Source organism: Anthonomus grandis (assembly GCF_022605725.1).
Source record: "Anthonomus grandis grandis chromosome 1 unlocalized genomic scaffold, icAntGran1.3 Chromosome55, whole genome shotgun sequence".
Lineage (NCBI taxonomy): Eukaryota > Metazoa > Arthropoda > Insecta > Coleoptera > Curculionidae > Anthonomus > Anthonomus grandis.
Genome location: NW_026088430.1, coordinates 124,454 through 135,307, shown reverse-complemented (window position 1 = coordinate 135,307; position 10,854 = coordinate 124,454). Strand labels below are relative to the sequence as shown.

Here is a 10,854-nt window from a genome sequence, read left to right as displayed (position 1 = left end):
AGAAGAAAAATGTATTATTAAGTTAATGTTTTATGAATGAATTAACGGAATTCATTGTATTATGAAGTGTTCAATTCAATCACAAATTTTTAATGAACAATTAAGATGAACTTATTATTGTCGCATGTTATAAAACAAATTTTTACATAATCGGTGCTAATTTAGGCATTTACAATTATTATTATACTATCAAATCATGTAATAATGTTTCTGTCTATTTGTGAAGTAAAGAAAGTGGGTTAAGAGTGTTGAACCTTGCATACGTTTATGGTCTTTAAAGATTGGGGAATTTTGTTTGAAAACCGAGCAGTTTTTATACTTGAATTGAAAAAAAAATCAAATTTTTTATGGCGGTTGGGTTTAATGTGAAGTAGCAAAATTTGACTTTATTTAATTAAAATTTATTTGAAAAAAATCATCGACTGTCTGGAAGAACACCGTGATTTCTTCCAGGCAGTTGAATTCATCTTAAAATTGACTTTCATGGCTTCAGTTGATCAAGAAAAGACTTAAACTGCCTGGAAGAGAAAAATTAATTTTTCCAGGCAGCTGTCCAGGGTACAACTGCCTGGGAAAATTAATTTTTCTTGTCCAGGCAGTTGTACCCTGGACACATTTGTTCATATATCAAAAATTTATGTGTTATTGGATTAGGTATTAACGATGAAACCAGTTGTGATTCATGTGTATTATTTTGGAAAACAATGATTTTTTAGAAGAATTTTTTACTGGTCAATTGTGTGGGGTGGGGGGGGGGGGGGGGGGGGTAAGGGTAGAGTTAATGAAAAATGTTTTTTTTTGCATAAAAGTATAGATTAAAAAATCTATTGTTTATGTATTATACTTCAAGTATACTGTAGTTTTAATTTATAAACTATATTTTTGAACTAAGGTATTAAAAAGTTGTCTGACCAAAAAAAAATTAATTTTTTTTCAAAACTTAATGAATCATCTGAAAAAACTGAGTTTCCACTTACTTGCGATAAAAACTGGCATACCTAATGCAATTTTCATAGTAATACGCCTTGTTTTCGAGTATAAATAAAATAGGGTTTTTTCAGGTTTTACTCGAAAACCTTAAGGTTATATGCAAAAAGTATAGAAACATAAACTATAGATTTTTGTATCCATACTTTTCTGCAAAAAAATGTTTTTCATTAACTCTACCCTTACCCCCCCCACCCACCCCACACAACTTACCAGTAAGAAATTGATTTGAAAAATCAATGTTTTCCAAAATAATACGCATGAATAACAGCTAGTTTCGGCGTTAATATAATCTTATAACACGCAAATTTAAATTTTAATAATCTAGTGTCCCATGTACAGAACCCTTAAGTACGCAAAAGTCAATTTTTTAAATTTCTAACCATAAAAAATGTCCTATTGAGAGGGTCTCTAATCTCTACACTTTTTTACGTTATTCACTATTCCCCCTAAAGAAATCTGTCCATATCTCAAAAATTATTCAAAAATATCTTAATAAAATTTAGTGTCTCATGTACAGAACACTTGAGTGCTTACTAGTGTTTTTTTAGCTCTCTAACTCTACCAAAATTCCTAAAAAATAGAGAGTATATATATGTAGTCTCTACACTTATTTTACACTACCTTACTACATCCCTGAGACAAATATGTGTCCATATCAAGTAATTTTAATATGATTCCAAGAAGTGAATTTTGAATTGACTCCTAGAGGAAGAAATGTTAATCTTCCAGGCATTTGCAGGTCAGTTTTTCCTTTATTCAAGCTTCAGCAAGTTTGATCTACTTTTAAGCCATTGAGATAAGAATTGTTACAAAAATCAGACGTGCATTAACAGTAAATTGATTTAGCATAAAAAAACTCTACTAAATTGACTAAAGTAAAAATAGGTTTATAAACGAACATCTTTGAGACCACGTTAACCTTGTATCTATCAAAGTCTTCCACTAGCCCCAAAATATATTTATGAAATATATAACCATAAAACCGAAATTGTTACGTAACAGCCATAAAATGGATCCGAAAACTATAGCCGTTAAAGGTTATAAGTTTTATAATATTAATGGTGATAAAATATAGATTAGAATAATTTTGTTAATGGAAGGGAAGGGGGCTGCTCTAGGTATAAATATCGATTTTTTTCAGCAGAATAGTCATCACATCATATTGATAGATCAGCGACCTTGTTCATCATCATGAAAGTAGTAAGTAGTAACCACCAATTATGGCTTTTAAGTATTTATTTAACTTTTTTTTTCTACCAGGTAATTGCTCTGTTTGCTCTGGTAGCTGTAGCCGTAGCTGGCCCAGTCAGTCCAGACGCTGCCGCTCAGGTGCTGAAGAGTGACGTTGACAATATTGGAGTGGGACAGTACCAATACGGGTAAGAATTAAAAATTTTAATAAAAAGAATTAGAGTTTGCTGATACTGATGTACACAAACAACTGCTCGAAATCGTTACACTCTTTAATCGCTTTCAATGTGTTCTTGTTAGATACGAAACCAGCAACGGAATCGCCGCTCAAGAACAAGGACAACTGGTCAACGCTGGATCTGAAAACGAAGCTATCGCTGTCCGTGGTTCCTTCCAATACACCGGACCTGACAATCAGCAATACGTTGTAAATTATGTAGCTGACGAGAACGGTTTCCAGCCACAAGGTGCCCATTTGCCCGTAGCTTAGATTTAAATGTTGTGACTTGTTTTAGGTTGTTAAGTGTTGTAAATATTAAATGAAAACCGTAAAAATCGTAGTTTCCCTGCCAGTTTATCATGTACTGGGCAAATCTATGTCAAAGGCTTTGCTAAAATCCATAAACACTGCAACCCTTTTTTCGCCAAATCCTTTAAGTTCCCTCGAGTAACTTTGATTTGCAGAAGATTTTTTTTTAAACCAATTTAATTTTTCCTCCTTATTCTACCTTAAATTTGAGGCATTGTTTAATTCAGTTACAAGAAACAGGATCCCCCATAGATTAAATTTCTATATGAAGAACACTTTGTACTGCAAATATACTTATAACCCCGAAGCTTCCATAGCATAAAAAGCGTTTGTCAGATCACAAAACATTGTTACAGCATTGTTTAAATACCCATATGACCTATCATTTTATTATATTGATTTGAATTAACTGAGATGTTAGACGACTCTAGACTAATCTTTTAGCAGAATATTTCCTTTAACTATATTACTTTGAAGAAATAAATTTAAGAAATCGTTTTAATGATGTTATTTATCTAGTTTTTAAACTTGATTACTACACCTGAAATATTTGTTGAAATCCTTCTAAAAAAATTGTTGTTTTTCGTCCATATTATCCAACCTAATAAGGCTCTTTTTATATTAAACATTTATATATAAAATTATATTAAATGTAAATTAACAGTGTTACTAAATTAAATATTGAATGTATATTTTCTGTAAAAACATTGTTTTTCATAATACAACCCTTACACCCCCCGCCCACCCCAAATATTAGCCCAGTAAGAAATTCTTTTGAAAAATCACCGTTTTTTGTCCATAATATCCAATTTAATAACACTGTTTTTATATTAAATATTTATTAATATAGATACATATTATATCATTTAAATAAACAAACTGTGTTATTAGATATTAACAGATATTAACGACGAAACCAGCTGTTATTCACGCGTGTTATTTTGAAAAACAATGATTTTTGAAAACACTTTCTTACTGGTAAGTTGTGTGGGGTGGGTGGGGGGGATAAGGGTAAGGTTAATAAAAAACGATTTTTTTTGCAGAAAATAATTGCCTGAAAAAAAAATGCTTCTTAAGAGAGTTTTTGAAAAAAATTAATTTTTTTTGGTTCTAAAATAAACATATAGTTTTTAAATTAAAACTGTTTGAATATTTATTAAACTTTAAAATATACGTATATCTTATCAGATTCTTAGACTAATTTTTTAAATATTTCAGGGTCAGATTGGAACTGACAATGTTTTTTGGGGTCTTTAAAATAATTTTTACAGGTTTCTGGAATCATTTTTTAAGTATTTCAGGCTTTTGGCTGACCTTATTTTTTAGCATTTGATCTAATAATTTATATATTTCAGGAACATAAAAATAATTCCAAAGATAAAAGTTTACAATTGCTTTAAAGTAATAAAAGTTGCATCCATAACTTCTATCCATCCCTATCTAAAGTCTAATAATTCACAAATAGTCTGGAAAAATTTGAAATCCTGGAATAGACAGAAACTACTTGACGCATGCATTCACTGGTTTCGAATGCCTGGAATAAAACAGAAATGGCATTAACTGCCCGGAAGAAAATTTCAAAGTCAACTACAGAATTGAGTCGTTAACAAAGACGAAATTAAAAAAAGTTAATAAAATGTTATATTCCTGGAATATATAAAAAAATTACATTAAATGCCCGAAAAATACTTGAAATATCTGGAAAACTGGGCGTTACCTCAAAAGCCTGGAAGATATAAAAGTAGCTTTGATGTTATGCCTGTAATATTAACCCATATTGCCCCAAAAGCCTGGAAAACATTTTTTAATAATATTTTTATAATAATTATTTTTACTAGCTTGAAAGTGTAAAAAAACTCCACACCACTGAAGAATTATTTCTAATTCCTGGAATACGCAAATTGCTTTAAATTCGTAATATCTCTAATGCCAGTCAAGGGTCTGGAAGAAATTAAAAAAAAAATTGACTATTTAATCATCTAAAATTTATCCTCTCTTTTTTGTCAACCATAAGCATCTATTGATCGGACAAACATTACCCAATCTTCAATAGACCCGAGTAATTAGTATAACGAACAAATCAATACATCGGTCAAGAAATCTTATACTTAATAATAATGACCTTTAAATTTCATCTATTATGTTAAAGGTTAGAAATGAAATATGTTCAATAAAAAAAAAATTACCGAAATTCATGCGATATGTCAAAATATAATTTTTTTTTTTGGGTGAAATGGTGGGAGAATCAAACAGTTGGATATAAGAAGCTTTTTTTCACATCGGTCGTTACATCAGTTCGTTATCAGCTGAAGAATTATCAACATACATCATCATGAAAGTAGTAAGTAGCTAATTTGCATTTTGTTTTGTCTTCAGATCGTAATTCTTACGTAATTTTTGTGGTTATTTTTTTCTTATTTGATAAGTAATATTTCATTGTATAATAAGTCATGTAGATTTAACTTTTGGGTGGGAGTATATATCTATTGAGATGCCTGGGAATATCAGTTTTTATTTACATTAATCAAAATTTAAAAAAATGAAAGAGACCGAAGCAATTAATAAAAATGTTAAACAAAAAAATTTAAAAAGCTAACGCATGTTGAGTAAAACTCTAATAACTGGGACAACAAGGACTTTAAAGGTACTAAAAAAGGTGGCCTCTGACCACGCCCAAATTGATTTCTCTCACATTTTTTAAAATAAATTATATTAAGAAATTCACTTGTAAATCTTAGTTGTTAAAGTTTATTTTGTAATTGTATTTATTTACATACTAGCTAGAAACTTTACAGTAACTGAGCAATAAATTATGTATATGTACTTATTTTTCAGGATATTTTTCAGGAAAAGTGCTGATGAAAGTTTCCTTGTAATTTAAATCGACTCATTTTGCAAGGGAAATTATGGGGATTTTTTTTTAATTAAAGGTACCTGTTATATACTCGACTTCAAAATCCTGAGGTGTACTTTAAAAACGTATACAAGAACTTATCAGTATACCTCGTCCTTACTTTACTCCTTTCTGCTTCTGTTGCAAGTACAAAACTTAAACTTCTGAAAGAAATTATTTACTACATAATATTAATTTATTAATTCTTTGCCAGGCAATTGTCCTTGTCGCTCTAGTGGCCGTAGCTGTAGCAGCTCCCCAATCGAACCCAGACAAAGACGCTCAAGTATTGAAATATGAAAATGATAACATTGGAGTTGACGGATTTAACTGGGCGTAAGTAAATTCATTTTAAATTAATGAATGCTATAACTCAGCTTTTTTTTCTCTCAATATTACAGTGTAGAAACTAGCAACGGTATCTCCCAACAAGAACAAGGGCAACTGATCAACGCCGGATCTGAAAACGAAGCTATCGCTGTCCGTGGTTCGTTCAGATACACCGCCGCTGACGGTCAAGTCTACGAAGTGACATACGTAGCTGACGAAAACGGTTTCCAGCCGCAAGGTGCCCATTTACCCGTTGCACCTCAATAAGTTGTTAGCTATAATGTTTTTGTTAGAAAATAAAAGATAAAAGTTTTAAACAGGTCTTTTTCAATTAGTTAGTAAGTATAACCTCCTTCTCAATTAGAGAAGCGTGGTTCTACTACTAATGGAATATCAGTAGAAGCATGGAAAATGCAGTTCTTCAGAAATCAAGTGTATCCCTTGATAGAGTCAATATACTATAGTGAATAAAATGAATGATGAGTGGTTAGTATTTCAGTCTTTTTAAAAGACAAATGTTCATTAGATGGATAATAAATTTAGAGAATTCTGTTACAGAAAATCCAGTAGATTTCACATTCAGAGATATCATTTTCAGTTTTGCAAATTATTTACTATATTGTTTTCTTATCAGAGCAAACTTGAATGCAAAAATCCTAATCAAGATCTGCGTAAAAAAAAGTTGAAAAGGCGTTTTATATAAGAGGGCAATATATAATAATAATAATAATAATAATAATAATAATAATAAGCATTTCACTCCAAGTGGTTGCTTCTTGACTTAAAATAGAACATACTTGAAGCCACTTGCTTAAATTCAATTAATTTCTAGAGCTGTTGATAGTATAGGAAAATTCTGCTATATCTATATACTTTCTATAAACGAGTTCTTTTTTCTTTTATGCTCTTTCAGCCTGTTTATTCTTCCAGGCAGAGGTCCAGATATAAATTTACTGCCTAAAAAAACTTCAATATAAATATTTCAATTAGTGGAAGGTCAGCACGATATGCTCTTTTTTAGACAGTTACTGTCTGTTTGCTTGAAAGCAATAGGTTTATTATTCCGGGCAGTTGAGGTTCAGAAGTAAAGTTACTGCTTAAAAAAACTCCAATAACCTTTTTTAAGTAGTTAAAGGTCAGCACGAAATACTCTTTTTAGACAGTTACTCTCTATTTGCTTGAAGGAAATAGATTAATTTTTCCAGGCAGTTGAGGTTCAAAAGCAAAGTTACTACCTGAACAAACTGCAATAACCTTTTTCAAGTAGTTAAAGGTCAGCATGAAATGCTCTTTTCAGACAGTTACTGTTTATTTGCTGAAAAGAAATAGGTTGATTCTTCCAGGCAGTTGAGGTTCAGAAGTAAAGTTACTGCTTAAAAAAACTCCAATAACCTTTTTTAAGTTGTTAAAGGTCAGCACGAAATACTCTTTTTAGACAGTTACTCTCTATTTGCTTGAAGGAAATAGATTAATTTTACCAGGCAGTTGAGGTTCAAAAGCAAAGTTACTACCTGAAAAAAACTCCAATAACCTTTTTTAAGTAGTTAAAGATCAGCATGAAATGCTCTTTTCAGACAGTTACTGTTTATTTGCTGAAAAGAAATAGGTTCCAGGCAGTTGAGGTTCAGAAGCAAAGTTACTGCTTAAAAAAAAAACTCCAATAATCTCTTTTAAGTAGTTAAAGGTCAGCACGAAATGCTCTCTTTAGACAGTAACTTTCTAGGCTTCAATTGCCTGGAAGAAATAAGTCGATTTTTCAAGATAGTTGAGGTTCAGAAATAAATTTACCGTTGAAAAAAAAATACAATATACCTTTTTCTAGTAGTGAAAGGTCAGCATGAAATGCTCTTTTCAGACAGTTACTGTTTATTTGCTGAAAAGAAATAGGTTGATTCTTCCAGCAAAAAGCAAAGTTACTGCTTAAAAAAAACTCCAACAACCTTTTTTAAGTAGTTAAAGATCAGCATGAAATGCTCTCTTTAGACAGTAACTTTCTAAGCTTCAATTGCCTGGAAGAAATAAGTATAGTCTTGTAAACAGTTGAGGTCCAGAAACAAAGTTATTGCTTGAAAAAAATACAATTTACCTTTTTCAAATAGTTGAAGGTCAGCATGAAATGCTCTCTTCAGACAGTTACTGCCTAGGCTCCAGTTGCTTACGAAGAAACCAATTAATTAATATGCTTCAAACAAATATGCTGCTTCAAATTTCAAGTGCCTGGAAGAAATATCATATTTCTTGTCCAGATGAATAAGGCTCAGCATGAATTGCTTTCTTCAGACAGCTGCCGTGGAAGTTTTATTTAAGCTTCATTTGCCTGAAAGGCATAAATTAATTCTTCCAGGCAGTTGAGTTGATTTTTGAGCCTGAATATAAAAATGATCCTCCCATTAAAATTAAATCGTATACTAAAAATTGTAGATAGCAATGGATCATATGCTGATGCTTAGCAACTGCAGTTGTTTAAACCTGGTTATAAGAAATCAAGTATATATTCCTTGATAGAGTCAATACACTATAGTTAATAAGATGTATGGTTGACTGGTTCGAATACAGTTTTTCTCAAGCATATCACACTTTGTGACTGCAGCTAATGCGTTATTTTATATCTATGTTTAATCCTTCACCGCTCACATGGAGGTATGTTGGACTGAGTCAAATGCCTTCTTAAAGTCTACAAAAATTAGTATCAATGGCCTGCTATATTCTATAATAGGGATTTTATTACTGGTGATAATTTGTTGCTAATCCAACTTATTCCAGGTTAGGTCCTAGTATAATTTAACAATTTTTATATATAAATAAACTTAAACTATAACAGATAGCGCCTGATTTAGGATCAAAAAATTCGTACTTTGCAGGCAATAAAAATTTATAACTTTGGCTGTATGTATGATGAAACGTTCAAATTTCGTAAGTCTCTTCTCAATATGTTAGGCTTGGTAAATCCGTATTTTTTTTCAAATCAATAGACTTTAAGGGAGGTTTATCGCCTTAGAATTTATATTTTTCATAGAAACTCAATTTTAAACCGTTTAAATTTTCAGGGTTTATATGAAGTACCAAGCCGATTTTGGAAGAACCGTTTATCGTGTCAAGAATTTGTTTTCACCACTGGATTTGTAAAAAAAAATTACAAAAACCTGTACGATGCAAAAATTTGAGTTTTTATAAAAGAGTGATTTCCTAAACTCTTTTTGGAAAAAATCGGTGTAAAAGCGAACGAAATAACCAAAGCTTCTTATTTATTTACTTCTTTTCCCAATAACTCGTTATTTTTTCGGTGTACAATTATTGATTTCGATATATCTACATATTCCAATTTGTGAGTGAGTGATCAGAATACTTAAAGCTATTTATTACAATGTCTGCATAGAGTATATTGGCCATACCCCAATTTAATATCTACTTAAATTTTTTATATCAGAAATCTAAATCTGAACACTTAAAATACAAATTAAAATTCGAAAACTGACATATCATAGGTGATTAAAGAGCCGTGTAAAATATCAGGGTCAAATTTCGAGCGAACGATTACGGCATATGCAGTCAAAGATGTCCATATAAAAGGAATTTCAAGTTTTCAAATATTATCAGTTCACATTAGAATCTCAATAGATTCAAACTAAAAAAAAACAACAATGAAAGTAGTAAGTGCATTCTTTAAGAGTTACTAATTTCTGTTGACTTAAAAGGTCTATTAAATTAATCTTTTTTTCTAGGTAATTGCCGTATTTGCTCTTGTAGCTGTAGCTGTAGCTGCTCCCCAGAACCCCGCTGATGTTCAAGCTCAGGTTTTGAGAAACGAACTGGACAACATTGGCGTCGACAAATTTAGCTATGGGTAAACAATAGCTCTTATATTGTGTACCATCATTTACTAATAAGGTTTTACTGATTAGATATGAAACTAGCAACGGAATCTCTGCTCAAGAACAAGGACAACTCATCAACGCTGGATCTGAACACGAAGCTATCGCTGTCCGTGGTTCCTTCCAATACACCGGACCTGACGGTCAGCAATACTCTGTGCAATATGTAGCTGACGAGAACGGTTTCCAGCCACAAGGCGTCCATTTACCGGTTGCCCCTCAATAAGTCATTGTTTTCCAGTTTTGATTTTTGAAAAAACTAGTATTGTTATTGTTATATGGTTTACATTAAATTAAATAATAAAATCAAAGATATTTACTTGAATTCCACCGCCAACCTCAATGGAAACCTCAATGGCAGCCACTTTATTTCGGGACCTCAACTGCCTGTAAAAATTAACTTATTTCATCCAAAGAATTGAAGCCTAGACAGTGGATGTCTGAAAAGAGTACATTAACTATCTGAAAAAATCAATTTATTTATTCTTTATAAGCCATCAAAGACTAGAAGAACATTTGACAGTTACTGTTTAAAGAAAGCATCTCATGCTAAGCTTTAACTGTGTCAAAAAGAAAAATGATATTCTTCCAGGCAGTTGAAACTATCAAGAATGAAATTGATTAAATAATAAATATTTAATGAAAGTAAACTGCTTTGGGACTATTTCAACTGCCTGGAAGGAATTGACCCTATAAGGCAATTATAGTAATTTCCGGACAGTGGAAGCCAATTGATTTTATTTGTTATTCCATGCGTAATTAAGGTATTTCTTCAACCCTTCAAGATAGTTAGAGGTTTTCAGATGATATACAGTGTGTACCAGGATGAGCGAATTTATACGCAAAAATGATAAAAAAATTTGTAGTTGAAGTTTGAAATTTTGTAGTTCTTATAAGGACCTCCGGAGGAGATTTTTGCACGAGTTAGCCCAAAGACTCACTTCTCTAAGGATCAACCTTGTTTTAGTCAAAAGTATTAGTATATAAATATTTTTGACCGCAGATCAAATTGGAAAGAGACAACCCGACTGTAGAATTACACAGGAGAA

The 10,854-nt window shown here is 31.4% G+C and overlaps 2 protein-coding genes across 2 annotated transcripts; both read left to right on the top strand.

The window, feature by feature from the left end:
* The first annotated feature begins 2,091 nt into the window (after positions 1-2,091).
* LOC126749434 (flexible cuticle protein 12-like) lies at positions 2,092-2,736 on the top strand. The gene is made up of 3 exons (XM_050459128.1): positions 2,092-2,190; positions 2,251-2,369; positions 2,482-2,736. Exons 1-3 carry the CDS (start codon positions 2,182-2,184, stop codon positions 2,669-2,671), a joined length of 318 nt encoding a protein of 105 aa, XP_050315085.1. The 5' UTR covers positions 2,092-2,181; the 3' UTR covers positions 2,672-2,736.
* Positions 2,737-4,901: 2,165 nt separating this feature from the next.
* Positions 4,902-10,116, top strand: LOC126749416 (larval cuticle protein LCP-17-like). The gene is made up of 6 exons (XM_050459108.1): positions 4,902-5,051; positions 5,818-5,939; positions 6,005-6,197; positions 9,563-9,583; positions 9,656-9,777; positions 9,836-10,116. The coding sequence occupies exons 1-6, from the start codon at positions 5,043-5,045 to the stop codon at positions 10,029-10,031; spliced, it is 663 nt and encodes a 220-aa protein (XP_050315065.1). The 5' UTR covers positions 4,902-5,042; the 3' UTR covers positions 10,032-10,116.
* The last annotated feature ends 738 nt before the right edge of the window (positions 10,117-10,854 follow it).